This window comes from Mustela lutreola, chromosome 5 (genome assembly GCF_030435805.1).
Source record: "Mustela lutreola isolate mMusLut2 chromosome 5, mMusLut2.pri, whole genome shotgun sequence".
NCBI lineage: Eukaryota > Metazoa > Chordata > Mammalia > Carnivora > Mustelidae > Mustela > Mustela lutreola.
This window is the reverse complement of record NC_081294.1, coordinates 99,458,454-99,484,477: the sequence shown is the minus strand read 5'-3', so window position 1 is coordinate 99,484,477 and position 26,024 is coordinate 99,458,454. Positions and strand designations below refer to the sequence as shown.

General features: G+C 35.4%; 1 protein-coding gene across 6 annotated transcripts in view; it reads right to left on the bottom strand.

Moving 5' to 3' along the window:
- FCHO2 (FCH and mu domain containing endocytic adaptor 2) overlaps nucleotides 1-26,024 on the bottom strand; it is a 118,769-nt gene that overhangs the window by 72,567 nt on the left and 20,178 nt on the right. For 5 of the 6 annotated variants that reach the window (XM_059175212.1, XM_059175213.1, XM_059175214.1 and 2 more), the window contains 4 exons: nucleotides 14,665-14,739; nucleotides 12,525-12,666; nucleotides 12,281-12,433; nucleotides 2,541-2,645 (listed from right to left, as the gene is read on the bottom strand). In XM_059175212.1, the coding sequence (XP_059031195.1) occupies nucleotides 2,541-2,645; nucleotides 12,281-12,433; nucleotides 12,525-12,666; nucleotides 14,665-14,739 (475 nt within the window). Of the gene's footprint in view, nucleotides 1-2,540; nucleotides 2,646-12,280; nucleotides 12,434-12,524; nucleotides 12,667-14,664; nucleotides 14,740-22,275; nucleotides 22,329-26,024 lie in introns of all 6 variants that reach the window. The other variant, XM_059175217.1, reaches the window with a different exon arrangement.

Sequence of the window (26,024 nt, the reverse complement as noted above, 5' to 3'; positions counted from 1 at the left end):
AACACATTAATATTTCTAAAGGAAAACAGGTATATTCAATGTAGGTGGGATAAATACATAGCCTTACATCAGTTCTGGTCAAGTTTTGCTGCCAAATTCATTTCAGAAAAAAACTTGGTTTTTAGAGATTCTGGATTCAGAATTGTAAACAAAGGGCTGTGAACATTAATTATATCCAGCCCAGATTTTCTGGCTCTTCCAAAATAGCCCACATGATATCTCCAGCTTAAGTACAGGCAGCTCAAAATTAACATGTTCAGAATTGAACATCTGATCCTCTTCTAACTCCTCAAACTAATAGTTCTTCATCTAGTCTTTCCATTCATTTCTAACCAGACAAACTTACAAGCCAAAAGCCAGAAGAGATTCTGATTTCCCCAAGAATTCCCACATTCTCTAATCCTTGACATCTCCAAACACACTCAATTCTCTCTTCCAACCACCACACTGCCCCTCATCCTAACCTGACCACTCTACTTGCCTGCCAAACTGGACTCTTGATTCTCGTTCCGCCCAACTATAATCCATGCTCCACAGAACTGCCAGAATTATCTTTTAAAATGAAGATCAGGGGACACCTGGATGGCTCAGTTATGCAACTGCCTTCGGCTCAGGTCATGATCCTAGGATCAAGTCCCGCATTGCATATAATCTTTCAGTGTCCTCCAACCGCTTTTTTTTTTTTTTAAATTTTTCTCTCCTTTATTTGACTTATGCACTGTTCTTTTTCTTTCTTTTTAGAAAGTTTGAGATTATTTCTAGCTTCTTGGGATTTGGACACATGAAAAAATGCCCAATATCACTGGCCATTAGGGAAATACAAATCAAAATCATAATGAGATACCACTTTACACCAATTAGAATGGCAAAAATTAACAAGACAAGAAACAACAAATGTTGGCAAGAATGTGGAGAAGGGGAACTCTCTACCAACTGCTCTTAAGAAAACCTAAACCCTCACTACAGCCTTGTCCTTGCTTATCTCTTTAACCTCACTTCTTACCACTATCTCTCTTCACTCACTTTCATGAAGCATTATTTGCTTTCTACAATGTGACAGCTCTTTCATACGTCTGGGTCTTACATCCATGGGTCCTCAATACCTGGAACACTCCTGCTCTAGAATGTGTCTCTTTACTCATTCTTCAAGTCTCAGTTTTAAATCCCACTTTTCCAAAAAAACCTTTCCCAACTACCAAATTCAAATCAAATTAGGTTGCTCCTATTATTCTATCTCATATAATCCTTCTTTTCCCTTGTAACAGGTTTAATAATTCATAAATTTATATTTAATCATGTATTTAATGTTTACCTCCCTCCTCTATATTGTATAGTCCACCTAGAGCAGGGAGATATTTGTTCTATTTACACATATACTGTATATACCCAGCAACTAGCACAGTGCCTACAAACATGGCAAGTAAAGACGGAAGCATATATGCCTGCAAACAAGCATGAAAGGATTTTGATTTCTGAGATGTGAATCATTCATCACTCTAAGCAGGAAGACTCCCTAGAATCCAAAAAGGCAGCTTCATGAAGTCCTTCTTCACACTTATTGAATGCCTACCATGGGAGCTATTTTAAAAGTGGTGAGGAAATAATCAATTTCTGTTTTGATAGAATTTACATTTTAGTGAAGGAAGACAGATAATAAAAAAAAATATATATGGGTAGAAGAACCAGTGTGCTTTACTACATTCAAATATGATGACTAAGAATAATGTTCTAAAAAGAGCTTCCTTCACCAGCCTCAACAGATTACAAAAGATGAAGAACAGCTCCAGCCAGCCCATAATGATAAGAACATAACCCTTGCTCTTATAAGCCACTGAGATATGGGGGTTTCATCACCCCAGTATACCCAGCCTACCCTGACAGATAAATAAAATTCATGGCATATTAAATAACAGGTGCTAAGGAGAAAAACAAAACAAGAAAAAGGTACAAGAGGATGGGGGTATGAGTTTTATATATGATTCATAAAAGGCATCCATCTTAAACCTAGGCCTTTAATTAAGGCTCTAAGAATATCAAATGGTCTATAAATTATCCCAAGCTTATGGGAGACAGACTTTTTTTTTTTTTTTGAGACAGATTTTTTTTTTTATTGTCTGTCCTCCCTAACTAAAATGGAAGTTCTATGAGAGCAGGGATTCTTGACTTTTTGTTAATGGCTATATTCACAGCAGTGAATCATTTGTAATTTTCTTCTCAAGCAGAAGTCAATTTTATAATTCATACATAAGGCTAACTAACAATCACCTGTCTTCATCATCTATCAATATCTTCACTTTCCCCCATTCTCTTTAAGCAGCCTCTTCTGATACACTTAAATAATCCCTTATAATGTGATAGTTATTACATATGGTCCTCATTGCCAAAATAAGACGTGTATCTTTAAAATAGCACCAATAAAACATATACATTGTACATTTCAACATTTCTAATACTAAAAAAATGACATGACAAAAGAATTATATTATTTCTATCAGTAAAACAAATACCCTGTTTTAGATTTAAAGCTTAAAAATACCAACCTGAGCTGTTTCTGTCATTTTCTGTTCAAAATCAGCTTTTGCTAATGCATACTTCTCCACATAAAGTTTATAGGTATCTGTAGCTTTCTTAGATTTAACAGCTGCCTGTAACAAAACAAAAACATTTTTAATTATAAAATGACCTATTTTGTTTCCTAATATAAGTTCATTTGAAATAACTACTTAAATGCATTTTAAGGGATGAGGCCTATGGTGAGTCCAGTATGACATAAATTAACTTTAACATCTCTTTTTCAAGTACTCATTAGTAATTATTTTTGTTATAGTCACAGAATAACACAGAAACTAAATGTTGATTCTCCTTCCCGTCTGATGGAATGTGCCTTGAAAAGTTAAATACTCTCATTTTACAACCCAGAGTATTATCATATAACCACATTATAATGATACAATGTTTTTAAGAATTCAATCAACAAAAATGTGACAATATGATCAGAATATGCTTGACACTCTTTTCTATACCTTCAAGTCTTCCTTCCTTCCACAACATAAACATATTCCATTTAATGTCTGATTAATAATTATAAAGGTACTCAAAAATTGAGAAAATCATTTTCTTTGATGTTTCTCAGTTTCTATTATGCTCCAATAAATCTATAAATTTGTTTATAGATTTTTTCAAGATTTCTATTATTAAAAAATTGTTACTGCATTATTATAGCTCAAGTTTTATCAAAATTACTTATTCAATTAAAACTTAATATATTAAATATTAGGTAGTGAGGAATATGAAAATAAATTTTCTTCCTAAAGGACTTCATGAAAGCAGTAGAACCTATTTTTACCTAGAAGTCGGCAGAATGCAACAAAGCCATGGAAGTAAAGATAAATTCTATGGAAGATATAAATTCAGGAAGAAGGAAGACTTTCTGTACCTTGTAGGTTCAAGCAAACATATGGTTCCAGAAACGACTATTCTCAAAGGACTGATCGATTTGGACAAAGGAAAGTGTAAGTGTAAGTAAGAGTTTAAGAAGATCCAAAAAATTAAATAAATAAATAAAGGGAAGGGGCACCTGGGTGGCTTAGTGGGTTAAAGCCTCTGCCTTCAGGTCATGATTCTAGGGTCCAGGGTCCAGGGTCCAGGGTCCTGGGTCCTAGAATCCAGCCCCACATAGGCTCTCTGCTCAGCAGGGAGCCTGCTTCCCACCCCCTCTCTCTGCCTGCCTCTCTGCCTACTTGTGGATCTCTGTCTGTCAAATAAATAGAATCTTTTTAAAAAAAAAAAGGAAGATAAAAATATCTCCATTTTCTTGACGAGTAAGAGAATGAAGAATGAAGAACACTTCAAGCCAGGGTTACAGAAGATACAAATGATGATACCAGACAAGTAAAAGTGCTACTAAGTGCCACTGAGGGCTAAGTAAGGCTGAAAAACATGTAATTTATATAGAGCCAATCAGAAACAACATGTAATCATCTCCTGCTACATTCAAGAGTCTAAAAATAAGAATTAGAAACAGAAAGTTGGGTTTACCTGAAAGGCTGGGATTGGCAAGAGATGTAGACAGTCCTACTCTCTAAAAAGGCCCCTCTCTGGGTATCATGCTGAGTGAAATGAGTCAATCAAGAAAGACAATTATCATATGATCTCTCTGATATGAGGAATTTGAGAGGCAGGGTGGAAGGCCTGGGGGGTAGGCATGGAAAAAATGAACAAGATGGGATCAGGAGGAAGACAAACAATAAGAGACTCTGAATCTCACAAAACAAACTTGAGGGTTGCTAGGGGGTGAGAGGTAAGGAGAGGGTGGTTGAGTTATGGACATTGAGGAGGGTATGTGCTGTGGTGAGTTCTATGAAATGTGTAAGCCTGATGATTCCAGACCTGTACCTCTGTACAGGGGTAAATAATGGATTATATGTTCATAAAAATAATTAAATCAAACAAATAAAAAAAGGCCCCTCTGTATGCTCCTTAATATATAACTATATACATTATATTAAACATGTATGGTCCACGCTTTCCTGAAAGACTTGGTCTTAGAGTTTTATATAGTTCTCTCATTCCTAAAATGGGAAGAATACCGCCTATTTTTTAAAGCTTTAGTGGTGATGAAATGTGACTTATGTAAAATGATCGGGACAGGGACTGGCATATAGTTAAAGCTACAAAATAAATGGTATCAGCCATATTATGGTTTCTAAAAGTAACACCAACTGGAAAATATAACTGTATTTTGCTATTATTTTATCTAAGAGTTGTACTGAGTTTTCCATCCCTAGAGTAGAAAGTGGTTAAAACCTATACTGATTTTCTAGTTTATTCCTAAAAATAAACCTCTTTTCCCATTGTCTCAGGCCCTTTGACATTATTTACACTACTGTTAGTATATTTCCTCTGAAGTCCTGGCCTTGTTTAAACATGTAACAATTAGATGAGATGGATATTTGAAATTTAATACCTTCACAGAAATCATAGGTAACAAATTGGCTAGATCTGAGAAAAAATTTTAATGGTATGGTTATCTGGGTTTCCTTTGGCTATCTGGGTTTCTTGTTTGTTTTTATAGCAAGAGACTTCAGTTTCTTCTACCAACTACCTGTATTTTCAGTCTATACAAGAATGGTCAGCAACATACAGTCCATGGAGTGATTTTCAATGACAGAGCCTCACAAAATAACGTAGTCCCACTAGTAGCCCCTTCTTTGCTTTTGCCCTATTCTAACACCTGCTCTTTTTTTCTTTTCCTACTCCTGAATGAAGACTTGAATTGTGATCACTTAGAGATAACTGCAATTTGGAAAAAATTCATAAAAATTGAAAAGTCCCCCAAAATAGGGCTATAATGATTGTAGCTATACTATTTTATTTTTATTTGTCTGGTTAATAAATTAAAAGTAATTTATTTCATGATATCGTCCCTGTTTTCTTTTTACAGGTTCTATACAAAACAGGATACCTCTCCTTCTAAACTTACCATTAAAACCTCTCTCTAACCTCTTGTTCTGTACTATTTAATACTTTTGCTCCCCACAAAGAAGGAAGCTTCTTGAATACAGAAGGGGAGAATATGTATTTTAGCCTGTAGTATCCTTCATAACATCTAGCATAATGACAAGCACATGGTAGAAACCAAAACACTTACTACTGCACATAAATTATCACTTCATAATCCAACAATCAGAAAAATGCTTGAATAAGACATTTAAAAAGCCAAGACTTTAGTCTTTCACCTCTGTTTAAAGTAAAATAAACTCTTAATTTTTATTATATTAACAAACAAGAAAAATTCAAATACTATTATTTGCTATAATGATTATTTTTCCAAGTAAACACATATGCTGTGTTGCAGACGATACAATGACAGTTTCTCACTCACAAGGAATTTGTAATCTAACAGGAATAAAAGATAACTGCCTAGAGTGCCATTACTCCTTTAAAAGACCTATGATACATCTTTACAATGTGAACAAAGCCATTATTTACATTATTCATTATACTTAGTTATAGGACTTAAAGCAGCACCTGAGCGCCTGAGTGGCTCAGTCATTAGTCTGCCTTTGGCTCAGGTCATGATCCCAGGCTTCAGGGACTGAGCCCCACATCAGACTCCTTGCTCGGCAGGGAGTCTGTTTCTCCCTCTCCCTCTGCCTACTTGTGCGCTCTCTCTCTCTCTCAAGTTAAAAAAAAAAAAAAAATAGTTACAGGACTTTAAAAGATGGAAAGAAGTTCCTAAAGCATCATTTCTTCTTCCAATAGTCAGTCTCTAGAATTCAAACTAGTTTGGGTACTCAAATTTTTACTGAATCAATAGGTTTAGAAACAATTCTAAAAATTCTAACACTTTCTAAAAATTTAAACCAGCCTTCTTTTCTTAACTTTCTTTTTTCCTCCCGGAATGTTCTCACTGTAAAACTAAGTCTACTTAGTTTTCAACTCATCACAAACTTATTTGTCCACTATAGCCAACCATAAAATTATTTTCTTCATCTCAAAAGTTCAGATCAGGATCTTACTCAGAATATAAAAGGACAGGTAAGTCTTCTGGAGCATATTTTCTGATACGAGGAAGTTGGGGAAAGGAACAGAGAAGGAACAGAGAAGATACCCTTTTAAAGTTCTAACTTAGATTTTTTACATCAGCCCTCACTCTTCAAAAGTAAAAATAATAGGCCAGAATCCTACAGAAATTATGTACCAACTTAAAGAAGTATCTTGGAAAACTAACAAAAGGAGTACTTCATCATAAAGGAATAAAATGAAAAAAAATTGTTGACACAAAGTGTTTGAGTAAGGACAAAACCAAATTTAAAGAAAAATAAGGGTATCATATAAAAAGATGTTGAGGCAATTTTAGAATATAATTGTATTGGGAACATCTTGGTTTTTTTTAAAGCAAAAAAGAGCCCTCAGAGGAAACAAATAGCAACACTCAATTGAGTCAAAACAACTTTCTAAATAGTATATATACTTAGAAATACTGTAAATTATAGGGTAGAATTATAAAAACAATATCCTAGTAGTTACAAATTTGACCACTTCCACAAAGTCATTATTAAAAAGGGAAGTTAAAGCATTTTTTCTTAAATGAGGAAATTACACTTTCAAAAAAACAGCTACATTCCTTCTCACAAAAAAGAGATGGGCTTTAACAAGTTACCTACTGATAATAAAATAAATCCTGCATTTTATTGATTTCTTTACCTTTTTAAATAAATTTATCAATATACTAGGAGAAATATTTGTGTTTAAGTGCCTGTGATTGCCTGGGTGGTGCAGTCGGTTAAGCGTCTAACTCTTGATTTTAGCCTGGCTCCTGATCTCAGAGTCATGATATTCAGGTCCATACTGGGAGTCTGCTAAGTTTCTCTTGCTCTTCATCTGCCCTTCCCCACCTCATGCTCTCTCTCAGAAACGTAAATTTATTAAATCTTGGGGGGAAAAAAAAAGAATAAAGCATCCCTTCCTCTAAGCTGTCCACATGACTACAAAAAGCACAATCCACCAACTTTCAACCTTTGGAAACAACCATATGCCACAGCTCTGCCTAGTATGTTAATGAAAAGGAAATCCTTTAATCTAAATAATTACCTTATATTAAACCTTTTTTTGCTTTATATAAAAAGATTCAATCATTTCTTTTTTTTTTTTTTTTTTTTTTTTTTTTTAAAGATTTTATTTATTTATTTGACAGAGAGAGATCACAAGTAGGCAGAGAGGCAGGCAGAGAGAGAGGAGGAAGCAGGCTCCCTGCTGAGCAGAGAGCCCGATGCGGGACTCGATCCCAGGACCCCGAGATCATGACCTGAGCCGAAGGCAGCGGCTTAACCCACTGAGCCACCCAGGCGCCCAGATTCAATCATTTCTTTAAGCCTAACTTCTAGGGACCATATATTCTCCAAGTGGTCACTACACTTAGTACACACTAGGTACTAAGTTAAATCTGCTGGGTTTCACACACACACACACACATACACACACACACACACACACAAATAAAGAGCACTATTTAGTCAGGATTACTTTTCAACCTTTGGAAAAATTCAAATAGCATACTTCTGCATTAATGATATGGAATTCATACCAATTTATTGACCTGTATGTTATTGACCTATAGGAACTATTCCTATAGCTCACATTTTAAAAAATAATCTCTTATTTTGAAATATAGTTGGCTTTATCTATATTTGTTCCTATCTTTTTCATTTTTTGGAAAAAAATTAATTATTAAACAGACAAAGGGAGGCCCAATGTCCTTACCAATCCCATTCCCACTTGCTCTGCAAAGGAAACTCCCATTATGTAACTCAGTGTTTACTGTCCCTATGCATGTTCCTTGAACAGTTAATTATACTTTAAAAGGTTTTCTTACAGAGAATTAAAGATTATGTGAAAGGCATCAAAATCTACATATTCTTCTGGAACTTTGTTTTTCTTGCTCAACATTATGCTTTTTAGATTCACCCAGGTCAATGACTCATGTCATTCTAGTGCATTCCTTTTTTTTTAATAATAAACATTTTAGAGCACACAAAAGAAGTGCAATAAACTCCATGAACCTATCACATAACTTCAAGATTTGATCCATTCTTCCCCTTCCAATATTTTTTTGCTACAGTATTTTAAATCCAAGATCTATCATTTTATCCTATAAAATTTATTTGAACTGCTGAATAGTCCCATTATATCAAACAGTCTTCTGCTGTTAAACATTAAAGTTGTTTTACATAATAACAATTTTTTTCCAATTTGACAATCAACTTATTTATTAGAGGAGTCTAATTCACTTATACACATCATGGCTTTGGTATATTTGAACTTTGAGCTTTTTGCCTACCATTCTTTATTTCCTCCTTCCTTTCCTATCAATAAATATTTTTTAAAGATTTTATTTATTTGACAAAGAGTGATTAAAAGTAGGCAGTGAGACAGGCAGAGAGGGAGGGGGAAGCAGGATTCCCGCTGAGCAGAGAGCCCCACACGGGGCTCAATCCCAGGACCCCAAGATCATAACCTGAGTCCAAAGCAGAGGCTTAACCCACTGAGCCACCCAGGTGCCCTCTTATCAATAAATTTTAATATCCTCTTCTTTGTCCTTATTTAAAAGACTTATTAGACTTTTATTCTTTTAGAAGTTAGGCTTAATGTACCTACTTGATTATTAACTAACTCTGATATACCATTAATTTATAAAGTACACCATTATCTTGTGTACCATTAAAACAGAAAAATTTTATCATCTAAAATATAAAATAATTCTTTTTTATCACTTAAAATTCTAATTTTATACTTCTAGAAGAGCTCTTTTAGACTTAGAAGTATACTGATACAGAAAAAAAAAGGAAAGCAAAATGAATTATTTGAATTATATCTTCCACATATTCAGATGTAAACTTTCTCAATTACTTTCCAATTGAGAGACTGCTGAGGTGCTTTTTCCCCCACACAATATTATCTTCAATGGCATCAAGACCATTACTGATGTAGTACCTCTTAAAAATGCTCATTATCTCCCAATTTTCTTCTAAACACCAGTGCTCACATTTTCTTGATCTTACCAGAAGGTCTCAACAAAAAGTTTTTAGACAAAAACCAGAACAATTCCTTCCTCAAATCGTCTTAAGATGGTCTGTTAACTAAAACATCAAAGTGCTGCAGTTGTCCAATCATGCTACCACACAGAATAACCAAGTTCAAATAGGCAATAAAAATACACATATATATGTCACCTTATCAACAGTGATAATAATGGTATCATCAGCAGAAAATGAATTCTGATTGCAAAGATGTGAGAAAACCAGAAACACCTGGTAGCTTTTAATATTCTCTTTTTCTCTGGAGTCTAGGTCTTAGTTTACCTTTATGTAACCTACTTAATACCAAGAATGTACTTTCAATCTGGGAACTCTTACTTTTTTTAGTATTTATATATACATATATATTTTCTTAAGTTTTTATGTTAATTCTAGTTAACTTACAGTGTTGTATTCATCTGTGGACTACTGAATTTCCTCAGGTATAAAAAATCCTGAGCTATGAATTCTTTAAATGTTACTAAACAGCCATTCTTTCCATTTTCTTCTGGAATTCACATCAGATGAATGTTGGTAACCTTTGTTTTTGTTTTTTTATGATTTTATTTATTTGAGAGAGAGAAAGTGCAAGAATGCACATGAATAGGGGAGAGGCAAAGGGAGAGGGAGAAACAGACTCCCTCCTAAGCACAGAGCCTAACCTGGGGCTCAATCCTAAAACCCTGAGACTATCACCTGAGCAGAAGACAGAGGTTTAACTGACTGAGTCACCCGGGTGCCCCAGTAATCTTTATTTCTTTGTACTAATGTTCTGGGTGGTTCCCTCAGTACCATCTTCCAAATTCAGTCTTTGACTACATCAAGTCTAAAGTTTTAGAGAACGAGCGAGCCTGCACAAAGGGAGAAGCAGACTCCCCACTGAGCAGGGAACCTGATGCAGGACACAAACCTAGGACCCTAAGATCATGCAAAGGCAGACCCTTAACCAACTGAGCTACCCAGGTGTCCCAAGTTTGTATTTTCTATTACTTTTTCCTCAATAACCATATTTTTCATTTCCAAGTTTTCTAATTAGCTGTTTCCCTATCAAGTAGACCTTATTCCATTATGCCTTAATTTTATTTACTAGTTTATATTCATTTATCTCATTGAACATACTGAACACAACCTTTTTTGTTCATCTATTTTATAAATTTAAATTTTATCTTGAGTGAATTCTTCTTCCAATTGGTAAGTTTATTGTTGTCTTAGCACTAGATTTCTTGGGTGTACTCTAGAATTTTGGCTGTTCACTCATTTCAAATGGGAGGTTTCTTGTTTTGTCCCCTTCGCCTCTTCTCTCTCACTCCATCAGTACTGTGGGACAGATCCACAGAATGCAATGTAAATGTCACCAACTAGAATTGTGTTATGTTTTATCCTTTGTGCTCACCCCACCTAATTGTTTTCATGGCATTTTGTGTCACCCCTCAAAGTCCCCAATTTAGTATCAGTCTTATAAAGGCAGTTTTTAATTACTTCCCTGAAAGAATATGGGGGATATGGCCAAAAAAGTGATGAAATGTTCCTTAGCTTGATTTGGGTCAGAATTGTGTCCATTAGCCCCTCCCTTCTGATAAAGCTTTAGCCCTAGTCAGCAGCCTAAGAGTTTTCTTTTTTTCTCCCTATATTGCTTCACAAAGACAGTGGGACTCCTTGTGCTTTATCTCGGATGGGTAACACTTAGTCCCTTTTAAGAAACAAGAGCTTAAATTCCACAGCCTAACTTAGGACTGTGAGTCCAGCAAAACCAGCAAAACCAATCTCTACACACCACTTTCAGTTTCCATTCTGTTTCTGGTTCACAGAGATAATATTCTACTTTTTTAAGTCCTATAATTTTGTTCTGTTTTCCCTTATCATATTTTATTTACAAATGCTGTGTCTGGAATGGTGTTTTAAAATAGTAAACATACTGTGACTTATCTTTTTCTCCTTCCCAACTTTTATTTATTGCACAAACATTAAAGGAAATCAGTTATGCCAAAATCCATCAACTGTTTTGATTTTTTCCATATTCTCTTCTAGTTTCTGTCCATATATATACACTTCTATAATTACTGTAATTGCTAAAATACAGTTACAACTTGTTGGGTTTTTTTTAGTGGATATGTCCCATACTTTAGAAAAGCTTTCAAAATTACCACTCCCTATGGCTCATTCCTAAAGGAGATATAACACATCAAACAAGTGAATGGTTAGTTTAGACTGTTCTGAAAGGGGGAAAAAATCTACTTTCACTTAAAACGCCGAGTGGGGGAAGGGATTGTGGTTTACCGCAATACTACATAAATGTCGTCAAAGTTAGCAATAAATCACCCACAACACATATTTTAAAGCTTATCTTCAAGTATCTATGCCTTTCTAAGTATACCAATCTTGATTAAAAAAAAGTTTACCTTACGTTAAAACCTACACCAAGCAGTATCTTATCAAGTATCTTATTATAAAAATAGCCAACAAATGTCAACGGAAAAAAGAAATTATTTCTTTTTATGTATCTGCTAATGTATTTTTTATACACAACACAACATATTCTACAAACCTAGCTCTTTTTCACTTAGGTAAATCATGAACACTTGGAGGCACAGTACAGTGTCTTCATCTTTAGTATGAGATCATTCTTGAGTGTCTGAGGATTAAATGCAGTCATTTGTTTAAAAGGGCTTTGAAACCACAGAGATTATTTTTATTACAATTACCTTTTCTATTTCTCTTTGTGTAGCTCCTTCTTTTCTCAAACGTTCTTGTTCTACACACTTGGCATTATAATTTTCCTTGGATTTCTGGAGGGCCTGAGTTATGCTTTGAATGGTTTGAACAGCTTCCAGAGTTCCTGCAACTTCTTCTTTAGTCTGTGTGGTATGAAATGATTCATCAAAACAACTGAACTGTAAAGCACTCAATATTTCATCTATCATTCCTTTAGCGGGAAAAAACTGATACCTTTTTATGAGATTTTACTTGTTCTTCTCCATACTTCTGAACTTCCTTTATTAGTTCTTGTAATTTTCTAACAAGATCCAAGTGACAGTTTGCTAATTTCTCTGTAGATGTTTTGAACACATCCCACACTGGTGCAAATGTTCTAAGGGAAAGAAAATATGGAAATTATTTAATAAAAGAAAAGTTTAAGGCTCCAAAACAGAACCAACAGAAAAAGTATTATATTCAGCAATTTTAATTATACAAAATAGGAAATTAAAATAAAGCACAAATGAAATGACTGACAGACTGAACAGTGATTTTTTTAATCCTTGGTTAATTAAAATATTTGGACCTTAAGTACACAGGAGGAATCAGTTAAGTATCACAGATCTGGCCATGGCCCTCTCTTAATTATATCATACTATTTTCTGAGTTGATTTGGGTTTTTTTGACTTGTATCAGAAGCCTTTCTAATCACTGTTAAAAATCAGCTTTTAACAAATTTCAATTTTTGGCTATTTAGTGCTCATTTAAAATGCTTCATCAGGGACACCTGGGTGGCTCAGTTGGTTGGGCGGCTGCCTTCGGCTCGGGTCATGATCCCAGCATGTTGGGATCGAGTCCCGCATCGGACTCCCTGCTCGGCGGGGAGCCTGCTTCTCCCTCTGCCTCTGCCTGCCACTCTGTTGCCTGTGCTCACTCTCTCTGACAAATAAATAGATAAAATCTTTAAAAAAAAAAAAAAAACTTCATCAAAAAATATAAATTCCTCTGAATTCAAACATGCAAACTCAAAGGCACACCACAGGATTTTCTAAGAATCTTCATCATTAATAATCATTTGAGAATTAATTTAATGCTGTTACTTGAAATATTGTTTCAGATCACTTTATCTATGTACTTTAACACTAAGACAGTCCCCTTTCCACTACATGGTACGTGAAACATGACATACATTCCTACCACTTTTTCACAAAACTGAGAATTTAGTGTTTTCTGCAGGTTCAAGTATATCTAAGAATTACTATATTATTATATCTTGGATAGTACTTAGGATGTCAGTGCTTAGTTTAAACCAATCTGGCCAATAAGGAATGATCTAAGGATAATTTTATCTATGATTTCCTCAGGTACTACCTAACATATTTTCAACATCATCTGTTTTGCACCATGACCAGACCTCTACTTGAAAACAAACAGAAGCACAAGGCAAAAGGGCAGAGAAAGAAATTACTTATCCTAATATGTACTCTGTCCCAATTACTATCTTTCCTATCCAGTGAGAATGCTAACTCACAGTTATCATTTTAAGCAACAGTAAAGAAGTTCAAAAAGGAAAGTTAAGATTCTTAGAATAGGGCTGTTCTGATTAGATCTCACCCCACACTTTAAAAGCTAAATCAGCATCAAATCTGACAAGGAGTTAAATGAAAAATATTGAGAGTAAAAATAGATAACTGGAAAGTATCCACTCATGACAGCACCAAAATATATGTACATCACTTCAATGTAAACCTGATACATGACAGTGTGAATTTCACAATGCAGGAAGATGAGGAGTGTCCCCTTACCCAAGGATTCTTTATATTGTAAAGGGGTTCAACATAAGACTTCTCTAAGTAGAGGTTTCTTTAAGGAATGTCAAATATCATTACATTTTTAAAAGTCTGATATACAGAACATTTTTTCGGTCATGTAATACACATTAATGTATAATAAACAGAAAAAAAGAAAACTGACCAGTCTAAGTTATGTTTAAAGGCAAAAAATACAAAGAGAAAACAATTTCTAGGCTAAATACCCATCAGTAAGATGTTAATATTTAAAATCTTTATAATCTTAAGCAATGACACTAACTCATAAAATACATCCATTATTTATGAGAACCACACATTCCAAAAACAGAAATGCTGTCAACATCTTTATTATCAGGAAACACAGGTGAAGTCAATCCATGTTTTTTCTACCTCCCACCTGATAACTAAGAATAAGGCAGAATTTCCTATAATAAAACCACAACCAAATAAGTACATTATATGTTGTTATATTTATGAACAAGAACTTAAATATTCTCAAGAACTGTGCCTAAATCAAAATTGAAAAAGAATTTTTCAAAAAAAAAAAAAAGAAAAAGAATTTTTCAAAGAAACTAACTCACCCAAGTTGTGAATAATTGCTTGCAGATTTTGCTAGTTTCGTCATTGACCTGGAGTATGCCTCTTCTATTGTGGCTCTGTTAAATCAAATTTCCATAGGATAAGAGCTCTCAAACACATAGAAAAATTATCAAATATAATTAAAATTGCTGAAACAAAAAAACTCAAATTATATTAAAAATAAGTAGGTACTGGGGTGCCCGGTTGATTCAGTCAGTAGATCATTCAACTCTTCATCTTGGGGTCATAAGTTCAAGCCCCAGGTTGGGTATAGAGTTTATGTAAAAAGGAAAAAAAAAAAAAAAGTAGGTATGTGGTCATGATACTTAGTTATCTTAGTCCCCTCAAACTAAAAATATCCAAACCAAACTTATTTCAAACTTTTCCCCAACCCTATGGCCACAACACCTAGCTCTCTTACAAAAAGAAACTGTTAACAGCTATATGTAGAAGAATGAAACTCGACCATTCTCTCACATCGTACACAAAGATAAACTCAAAATGGATAAAAGACCTCAACGTGAGACAGGAATCCATCAGAATACTAGAGGAGAACATAGGCAGTAATCTCTTCGATATCAGCCACAGCAACTTCTTTCAAGATATGTCTCCAAAGGCAAAGGAAACAAAAGTAAAAATAAACTTTTGGGACTTCATCAAAATCAAAAGCTTCTGCACAGCAAAGGAAACAGTCAAGAAAACAAATAGGCAACCCACAGAATGAGAGAAGATATTTGCAAATGACAGTACAGACAAAAGGTTGATATCCAGGATCTATAAAGAACTCCTCAAACTCAACACACACAAAACAGACAATCATATCAAAAAATGGGCAGAAGATATGAACAGACACTTCTTCAATGAAGACATACAAATGGCTATCAGACACATGAAAAAATGTTCATCATCACTAGCCTTCAGGGAGATTCAAATTAAAACCACATTGAGATATCACCTTACACCAGTTAGAATGGCCAAAATTAGCAAGACAGGAAACAACATGTGTTGGAGGGGATGTGGAGAAAGGGGAACCCTCTTACACTGTTGGTGGGAATGCAAGTTGGTGCAGCCTCTTTGGAGAACAGTGTGGAGATTCCTCTAGAAATTAAAAATAGAACTTCCCTATGACCCTGCCATTGCACTTTGGGTATTTACCCCAAAGATACAGATGTAGTGAAAAGAAGGGCCATCTGCACCCCAATGTTTATAGCAGCAATCGCCACTGTCGCCAAACTGTGGAAAGAACCAAGATGCCCTTCAGCGGACAAATGGAAAAGGAAGATGTGGTCCATATACACGATGGAGTATTGTGCCTCCATCAGAAAGGATGAATACCCAATTTTTTTTTAAGATTTTTTTTTTAATTTATTTATTTGACAGAGAGAAATCACAAGTAGATGGAGAGGCAGGCAGAGAGAGAGAGAGAGGAAAGCAGGCTCCCTGCTGAGCAGAGAGCCCGATGCGGGACTTGATCCCAGGACCCCGAGACCATGACCTGAGCCGAAGGCAGTGGCCCAACCCACTGAGCCACCCAGGCGCCCCTGAATACCCAATTTTTGTAGCAACATGGACAGGACTGGAAGAGATTATGCTGAGTGAAATAAGTCAAGCAGAGAGAGTCAATTATCATATGGTTTCACTTATTTGTGGAGCATAACAAATAGCATGGAGGACATGGGGAGTTAGAGAGGAGAAGGGAGTTGGGGGAAATTGGAAGGGGAAGTGAACCATGAGAGACTATGGACTCTGAAAAACAATCTGAGGGTTTTGAAGGGGTGGGAGGTTGGGGTACCAGGTGGTGGGTATTATAGAGGGCACGGATTGCATGGAGCACTGGGTGTGGTGCAAAAATAATGAATACTGTTATGCTGAAAATAAATAAAAAATAAATTTTAAAAAAAACTGTTAACAGTAACTCTCTCACTGATGGAACTGTGACTTTTTTCGCTCCTTTAAACTTCTGTATGTCTTTTTTAACATACTGTATCACACAAGGGTGGTACTTTGATCATCTAAAAAAAGTTAATACAGAAAAAAACATTATCTCAATGGGTAAGTTTAACAGCAACAAAAAGTGATTCAATCTCCCGCACCAGTAAACTGATAGAAAAACCTCCTGATGATGAAAACCAGAAAATCATGGAGAAAGGGTCTAACTAAAAGGCATCAGAGAGCTCAGGAGGCAATTAACAATGAGTAAGCCAAGATCTAAGGATATTCAAAGAAATAAGTCAGATACATTGGTCAGCTTTTCCCTGGGGGGCATCTAGAAGCAGAAACTGAGACTAAGAAGAGGAGCAGAGTTTTTCAAAGCCTCACAGGGTAAGGGAGACAAAACTAGATTGAGACTTACCAGAGATGGGAAGCATGGGAAATCCCGTAACGTTTAGCTGACACTCAATGAGTAAGGATAAACCTAATAGGCAAGCTTTCAAAGGGACTACCAACTGTATTTTTTCAAACCCTGATACTGCATCCTGGTATGGATGTCTTACACACATTTATAAAGCATCAGGCACATAAGCAAATAAGACAAAGGAACAAAAACCCAGTAAGAACAAATTAGCAATGTTCCAAATGCTGCGATTATAAAGCTTAGATTTTGAGTTCATATATTATCTTCAAGGAGATACTACATTAAAGCAAGAATTTGCGGGGCATCTACCTGGCTCAGTCACTAGAGCATGTGACTCTTGATCTCAGGGTCCTGAGTTCAAGCCCTACACTGGGTGTAGAGTGTAAATCAATCAATCAATCAAGAATTTCAGTAGAGAAATAGAAATCATTTTTAGAAAGTGAAGGAAATCATAGCAAATTTGAAAAAAAGGTTAAATTCTTTATCTAAAAAAAATACAGTATCAAAAATTAATATCTCAACCCATGAGGTTAAGTAGCAGATTCAATACACTACAGTGAGAAGCAGTAAACCAGAAGAGAAGTGAGAAGACTCTATCCTGGTATAAAGCTCAGAGAGAGTAAAGAATGGAAAACAGAGAAGAGAAATGGAAGAATGGAAAACAGAAAAAGGACAAAGTAAAAAAACCTAATGTATAAAGGGGCTGGGGGAAGTCAGAAGAATTATTTCCAGAAATAATGGACAATTTTCCAAAACTGGCAAAAGAGAGCAAACCACAGATCCAAGTAGCCCAACAAACCCTAAGAGTATAAATAAAAAGAAATCTATACCTCATCACATAGTAAAACTATGTCTACCTAGGTGACATGTTTACACCTAGGTGAAAAGTGCTGAAAATGAAAGGCTAAAAGAAAATCTTAAAAGCAGCTAAACCCTTCCAACAACCAAATATTACCTTTTTTTTAAAATTTTTTATTTTTTATAAACATATAATATATTTTTATCCCCAGGGGTACAGGTCTGTGAATTGCCAGGTTTCAAATATTACCTTTAAAGAAGCAATAATTACTGATACCTAACATCTCAACAATAGATACTGGAATGATCTTGAATTTAAAAAAAAAATTTTTTCAGTGAGCACCTGGGTGTCTCTGCCTTCAGCCTAAGTCATGATCCCAGGGTCTTGAGATTGAGTTCCACACCAGGTTCTCTACTCAGCAAGGCAGTCTGCTTCTCCCTCTCCTTCTGCCTCTCCCCCATGCTCATGCTCTCGCTCTCGCTCTCTCTCAACTAAATAAAATTCTTAAATAAATAATTAAAAATCCAGTGGCATGCAAAACTGTGCAACTCCTAGAAAATAATAACATAAGAGAAAACCCAGAAGATCTTGGATATAGTGATGTCTTTCCAGATAAACAACAAAGACCTATGACAGAAATCAGTAAGTTGGACTTCATTAAAATTAAAAATTTCTGCTCTGTGAAACACAATGTCGAGAAAATGAGAAGTCATAGACTGGAAGAAACCATTTGCAAAAGACACATTTGAAGAAAGACTTATCTCAAATATATAAAGAACTCTTGGAACTCAACAATAAGACAACAATGAGAGGGAAACCTGGGTGGCTCAGTTGGTTAAGCAGCTGCCTTTGGCTCAGGTCATGATCCCAGCATCCTGGGATTGAGTCCCACATCGGGCTCCTTACTCGGCAGGGAGCCTGCTTCTCCCTCTGCCTCTGCCTGCCATTCTGTCTGCCTGTGCTCGCTCACTCTTCCTCTCTCTCTCTCTGATAAATAAATAAAATCTTAAAAAAAAAAAAAAAGACAACAATGAGATTTAAAAATGGGCCAACAACCTTAACCAGACATCTCACCAAAAAAGATATAAAGGTGTCAAATAAGCATATAAAAAGAAGCTACATATCATATGTCATCAAGGAAATCTAAATTAAAGCAAGATACAACTATATACCTATTATAAGGACCAAAGTCTGAACCACTGAGAAAACCAAATACTAGCAAGGCTGTGGAGCAAAGGAATTCTCCAACATTGCTGGCAGAAATGCAAAATGATACAGCTACTTTGGCACAGTTTGGTAGTTATTTACAAAACTAAACATACTTTGACCACATAATCCAGCAATGGAGTTCCCTGTTATCTACGCAAAAGATTTGGAAACATGTCCACAAAAAAACCCGCACACAGATGCTTATAGGACCTTTATTCATTACTGCCAAAACTTGGAAGTAACCAAGATATCTTCCAGACAATGGAGTATTATTCGGTACTAAAAAGAAATGAGCCACCAAGGCATGAAAAGACATTAAGTCACCTTAAATGAATACTACTAAATGAAAGAAGCCAATCTGAAAAGTCTATTAGATACTGTACGATTTCAACCATATAACAACTGGAAAAGGCAATCAGTGAAAAAGAGCATAAAGAATTCCTAATACAGTGAAAATGTTTTACATAATACTGTAATGATGGATACATGTCATTATCATTTGTCCAACCCGTATAATGTATGGGTGAACCCCCAAGGCAAAACAATGGACTTTGGGTGATTATAATGTATCAATGTAGGTTCACACCTGGTAAAAAATATACCATATTCCAGGGAGGTGGGGATACAGACAAAATAGGAGAAGATGATTAAGAGATACAAACTTCCAGTTATAAAATAAATAAGTTATGGGTACGAAAAGTATAGCATTGGGAACAGGGCCAACAATATTGGAATAAATTCGTATGGTGACAGAATGTAACCACACTTATTGTGGTGAGCTTTTCCTAACTTACACAATTATCAATTCAGTACACTGTATGCCTGAAACTAATATAATTTGTATGTCAACTAAATTTTGTATGTCAATTAAAAATTTTTAAATAAAAATTTTAAAAATTAAGAAATTAAAACAAATGTTTTAGATATACCATTCTGGTGGAGGATGTTGATAATGGGGGAAGCTATGCATCTGTCAGGGCAGGGGGCAAATGGGAAATCTCCACATCTTCCTCTCAATTTTGTTGTAAACCTAGGATAACCATTAAAAGAAAAGTAGAAGAAGGTATTACTTCTAAGCTAATAAAAGAATTTTTTTTAAAAGTCCAAAAAGCAAGAAAGAAGAGGGAAAAAATTCAGTGTAAGTAGGATAAAAAATATTAATTTAAAATAGCATATAGTTTGGCAACCTACAGCACCATTGGCCACATATGGCCCATTTTTGTTCTTATAAATAAATTTTTATTAGAGCACAGCCAAGCTCATTTATTTACATATTAGTTATGGCTATTTTTGTACTAAAACAGCAAAGACGATAGCGGCAACAGAGATCAGATGGTACACAAAACCTAAAATATTTACTTTCTGGATTTTTACACAAAAAAATCTGACAACCTCTGAGATAAGAAATTTGAACCCAAATATATCTACAATTATACTGTACATAATGGACTAAATTCTCCAATTAAAGTAAAAATGCCTTTTAAAATAACACACTACACCACAAGGACACAGCAAAAAAAAGAATACAAATACCACACAAAAACTTAACAAAAGCAAACTGATGACACTTTAAAAAAAAAAGTAGAATTAAAGCAAAAAACAATGCCAGGCATATAAAGGACACTTCACAATGATAAAAAGTTCAATTCACCTGAAGATGTATTAGTTCTAAAGTTGTATCTGCCCAGAAAACCTAAAGACATTTTCCCAAAGAAGACATACTGATGGTCAACAGACACATGAAAAGGTGCTCAGTATCACTAATCATCAGAGAAATGCAAGTCAAAACCACAATGCGGTATCACCTCATACCAGTTAGAATAGCTAGTATCAAAAAGACAAGAAATAATAAGTGTTGGCGAGGATGTGGAGAAAAAGGAAACATCGTGCAGTGTTGGTGGGAATGTCAATTCATGCAGCCCCTGTGGAAAACATTATTGAGGTTCCTCAAAGAAATTAAAAATACCATATAATACAGTGATTCTACTGGTTATTTACCCAAAGAAAACAAAAACACTAATTCGAAAAGACATATGCACCACTGTGTTTATTGCAGCATCATCTACAATAACCAAGATACAGAAGCAACCTAAATGTCCACTCTTAGATGAATGGATTAAGAAAATGTGGGATGGAAGGACAAGATGGATGAATGGATGGATAGACAGATATTACTCAGCCAGCCATAAAAAGAATGAGATCGGTTTTGGGGAGTGTGTGGGGGGGTTAGCCTGGTGGTAGGTATTATGGAGGGCACATATTGCATGAAGCACTGAATGTGGTCCATAAACAATGAATTTTGGAACAATATTGAAAAAAATTAAATTTAATTTAAAAAAAAGAATGAGATCTTGCCATTTACAATAACATGGATGGACATAAGAGGGATTACAGTAGGTGAAATGTCAGGCAAATACCATACGGTTTCACTTATATGTGGACTCTAAAAAACAGAACAAATGTGGGGCGCCTCGGTAGCTCAGTGGGTTAAGCCTCTGCCTTCAGCTCATGTCATGGTCTCAGGGTCCTGGGATCAAGCCGACATCACGTTGGGCTCTCTGCTCAGGGGGAGCCTGCTTCCCTTTTCTCTCTGCCCGCCTCTCTGCCTACTTGCAATCTCTGTCAAATAAATAAATAAAATCTTAAAAAAAAAAATAAACAAAAGCAAAACCAGACCTAAAGATACAGAGAACATACTAGTAGGTTGTCAGAAGGAAGGTAACAGGAGGGATGAGGGGGAATGGGCAATATGGATGAAAGGGGAGCAGGAGGTACAGGCTTCCATTTATGGTATGAATAAGTCATGGGGATAAAAGGTACAGCAGAGGAAATACAGTCAAAACTATTGTAATAGCACTGTATGGTACTACATGGTAGCTATACTTGTGGTGAGCATAGCATTAAGTATACAGTTGTTGAATCACTATGTTGTACACCTGAAACTAATGTTAACATTAATTATGTCAACCACACCTCAATTTAAAAAAAAATAATGTGTATCCACCTACTAATATGGCTTCAAATATATATAAGTAAAGTTGACAGAACTACATGGATAAACAGAAAAACCACAATCAAAATGGGAGACTAACTATAATCCTCTTAGGAAATGATAAAATGAACAGGAAAAAAAAACAAAAACAAAAACCAGTGGGGAAAGATTAGAAATGAACAAAAGAATGCACAAACTTAAAAACATATAGACAACAAATGCAGAACACAGACTTTCAGGTACATGAAGATATTTACCAAAATTGACTCTATCCTGGTCCATAATCCAAGTGTCAACATATTTCAAAATGCTGAAATCATACAGAGTATGTTCTCTAAATACATGTAATTAAGCATAAGCAAAAATATACCTTTAAAAATCAATACATATCTAGAAATTTAAAAATATACTTCTAAATAACCCAGGGAGGCAAGAAAAAAAGCACAAGAAAATTAAACTATCCTTAAACTAAATATAATGAAAATTCTACTACTCAAAACTGGTGAGACACAATAAAGCTATGCTTAAGGGAAATTCACAGACTTAAATGAATATATCAGAAATGAAAAAAGGCTGGAGCACCTGGCTGGCTCAGCTGGTGGAGCATGCAACTCTTGATCTTGGGGTTCTGAGTTTGAGCCCCATGTTGGGTATACACATTACTCAAAAAAATTTAAGTATTAAAAAAAAAGAAATGAAAAAAAGGGTGAAAAGCATTGTTAAACATCCATCTCAAAGTTAGAAAAAGAACACAAAGTCAGAGGAAATAAGGAATAGAAAGTTAATGAAATAGAAAATAAACATACAAAAAGGATCAGCAAAGCCAATAGTTGCTTTTTTTATAAAAACTTAGAACAAACAAGTGACAAATGAGACTGATCATAAAATATAAAGAAGTCACAAATAACTGATGTCAGGAGTAAAAAGGAGACATCTAATACAGATCCAGCAGGCATTTAAAAAGTTCATAAAAGGGGGTGTGCCTGGCTGGCTTAGTCAATAACATAACATGCAACGCTTAGTATTAGGGTCATGAGTTCAAGACCCACATTGGGCATGGAGCCTAGTTAAAATAAAAATGAAAAAATTTTTTTAAATGTAGATGAAATTATAAAAATTCTTGAAAATGTAATTTATTAGGGTGCCTGGGTGGCTCATTCAGTTCAGTGGCAGACTCCTGATTTTGGCTCAGGTCATAATCTCAGGATTATGGGATCAAGCCAGCCCCCAGCTCCCACATTCAGTAGGGAGTCTACTTCTCTCCCCTTCCTCTCTATGTGTCCTTCCCCACAACTCATGCATGCTCGAGCTTTTTCTAAAATAAGTAAATCTTTAAAAATCTGTGTGTGTGTGTGTGTGACTTATCAAACTCACTGAAAAACTGGAATATCTGAATGGTCGTATAACTACTGAAGAAATTAAGTATGTAATTTGAAACCTTCCTATAAAGATGATTTCAAGTCCAGATGGGTCTACTAGCAAAATCTATGAAACACATAAAGAAGAAACTATAATATACCACAAATTTTTTCAGTGAATAAAAATATGAGATATATGCAACTCATTTTATAAGCCTAACTAACCTTGAGACCAAAACCTAAGGACACTTAGATAAAGGAATTTTTCAGGCCAATCTCAATAACAAATATAGATGCTAAAATCCTAAATAAAATAGCAAACTAACCCACCAATATATAAAAGTGATAGTATATCTCCACCAAGTTGGTTTGTATCAGAAATGGAAAGTCTAACATTCAAAATTCAAATTCAGATTTTAACAAGGGGGGAAAAAAGAAAGAAAAACATCTCAATAGATACAGGAAAAGTACTGGCCAAATTCAACATCCATTCATAATTTTTAAAAAAATTACAAAACAATATATAAAAGGAAGTTTCCTTGATTTGATTAACAGTAAGGAAAAAAACTGAGTAAATATATAATATTTAAGAGTGAAATGTGAAGGGCGCCTGGGTGGCTCATTTGGTAAAGCGTCGGACTCTAAATCTCAGCTCAGGTCTTTACCTCAGGGTCCTGAGTTCAAGCCCCATGTTGGGCTCCACACTGGGCATGGAGCCTAACTTAAAAAAAACAAGAGTGAGGGGCCCCTGGGTGGCTCAGTGGGTGAAAGCCTCTGCCTTCAGCTCAGATCATGATCCCAGGGTCCTGGGATTGAGTCCCGCATTGGGCTCTCTGCTTAGCAGGGATCCTGCTTCCTCCTCTCTCTGCCTGCCTCTCTGCCTACTTGTGATCTCTGTCTGTCAAATAAATAAACAAAATCTTAAAAAATAATAGTAATAAATTTAAAAAAAAACAAGAGTGAAATAAATGTGAGACCAGGAACAAGACAAGATGCCTGCCATCAGCATTTCTATTCAGTATTACACCTAAAGTAATACTTCAGTATGGTAAGATAAGAAAACTAAATATAAAGGTATGAGGACTGGAAACTGAGATATAAAACTGTCACTTGTACAAGATGACTGTACACACAGAAAATCCAAAACAATTTACAGATAAGTTATCAGAATAAGCAAAACTTACACGTTTCTGGACACGAAGTCAATACATAAAAATCAAGGCGATTTATATATAAATGTGTATATATGCTGACAAATTGCTTTCACCCAAAATACATAGAGTTCCTTCAATTTGTTCTTTAACAGGGTTTAAAAAAAAAAAAAAAACCACAGGAGATGGACAGAAGGGGCGCCTAGGTGGCTCAGCTGGATCAACATCCCACTCAGTTTCAGCTGAGGTCCTGATCTCCTGGGTTGTGGGTTAAAGGCTTACGATGGGCTCCCTGCTCACAGGGAGTCGGCATGAGGACTCTATCACTCCATCCTTTCCCCCACTTGCACACATTATGTGCTCTCTCTCCCTCTCTCAAATAAATATTTTATTAAAAAAAGAGATTAACAGGTACTTCATTAAAGAGAAAATGCAAATAACTAATAAACCTATGAAAGGATGCTCAAGGTCATCATCTATCAGGAAAATGCAAATTAAAACCACAATGAAATACAGGTATCCCTCACAATCTAAAAGTATAGCCTTCTAGGGCACTTGGGTAGCTCAGCTGGTTAAACCTCTGCCTTTGGCTCAGGTTATTATCCTGGAGTCCAGAGATCAGGCCCCATGTTGGGCTCCCCGCTCAGCAGGGAGTCTGCTTCTCCCTCTGACCCTCCCCCCTCATACTCTCTCTACACTCTCTCTCTCAAATACATAAATAAAATTTTTTTCAATAAAAAAACAAACAAAATAAAAGTACAGCCTTCCTATGAAATCTTTCATAAGCCAAAATGGCATAAAGCAAAGAAGCAATTACCATTAATTTACACAGAAAAATTTTTGAGCTTTACCAGACCCAAAAAATAACCCCTCTTAGGCTTTTCTGATAATGTAGGGCATATCTTGCTAACAGATGCATAAAATAAACTGAGCTAAGGCACAGATGTTCACAGACACAGTTCAAAACTATGGCGGTATGAAAATGAGATGCTAAGCAGTTCCCGGGGAAGGAGCTTGGCAGCGCCACTCTCCTTGTACACACCGCTTCCATAAGGGCTCACTGCAAAACAAATGCCAAACATTATTTTCTCATTTTGCTATTTTTTGCAAAAGCAAAAATCCTCTAAGGATTGTTCTTGGTTGGCAAAGTGATATATATCTTTCTTAAGAGCAAAGTGGCGTAACACCAACTTCTGAAAAGTGGGGGAGACATGTACTTCCACTTATCAGAATGATTCAAATTTAAAGAGTGGCAATACCAAGTGGTGATGAAGACATTAACAACTAGAACTCTGAAACAAGGCTGCTGCTGGTATAAACCGGTACAACCATCTTGGAAAATTCTTTGGTATTGCATATACATAACTCTATGACCTGGCAATTCTACTCTAAGGTATATACGTAATATAAATATAAGTATATGTATAGCAAGACTCTCATACAGGAGTATTCAAAGCAATATTACTAGTAATAGCAAAAAAAAAAAAAAACTGGAAA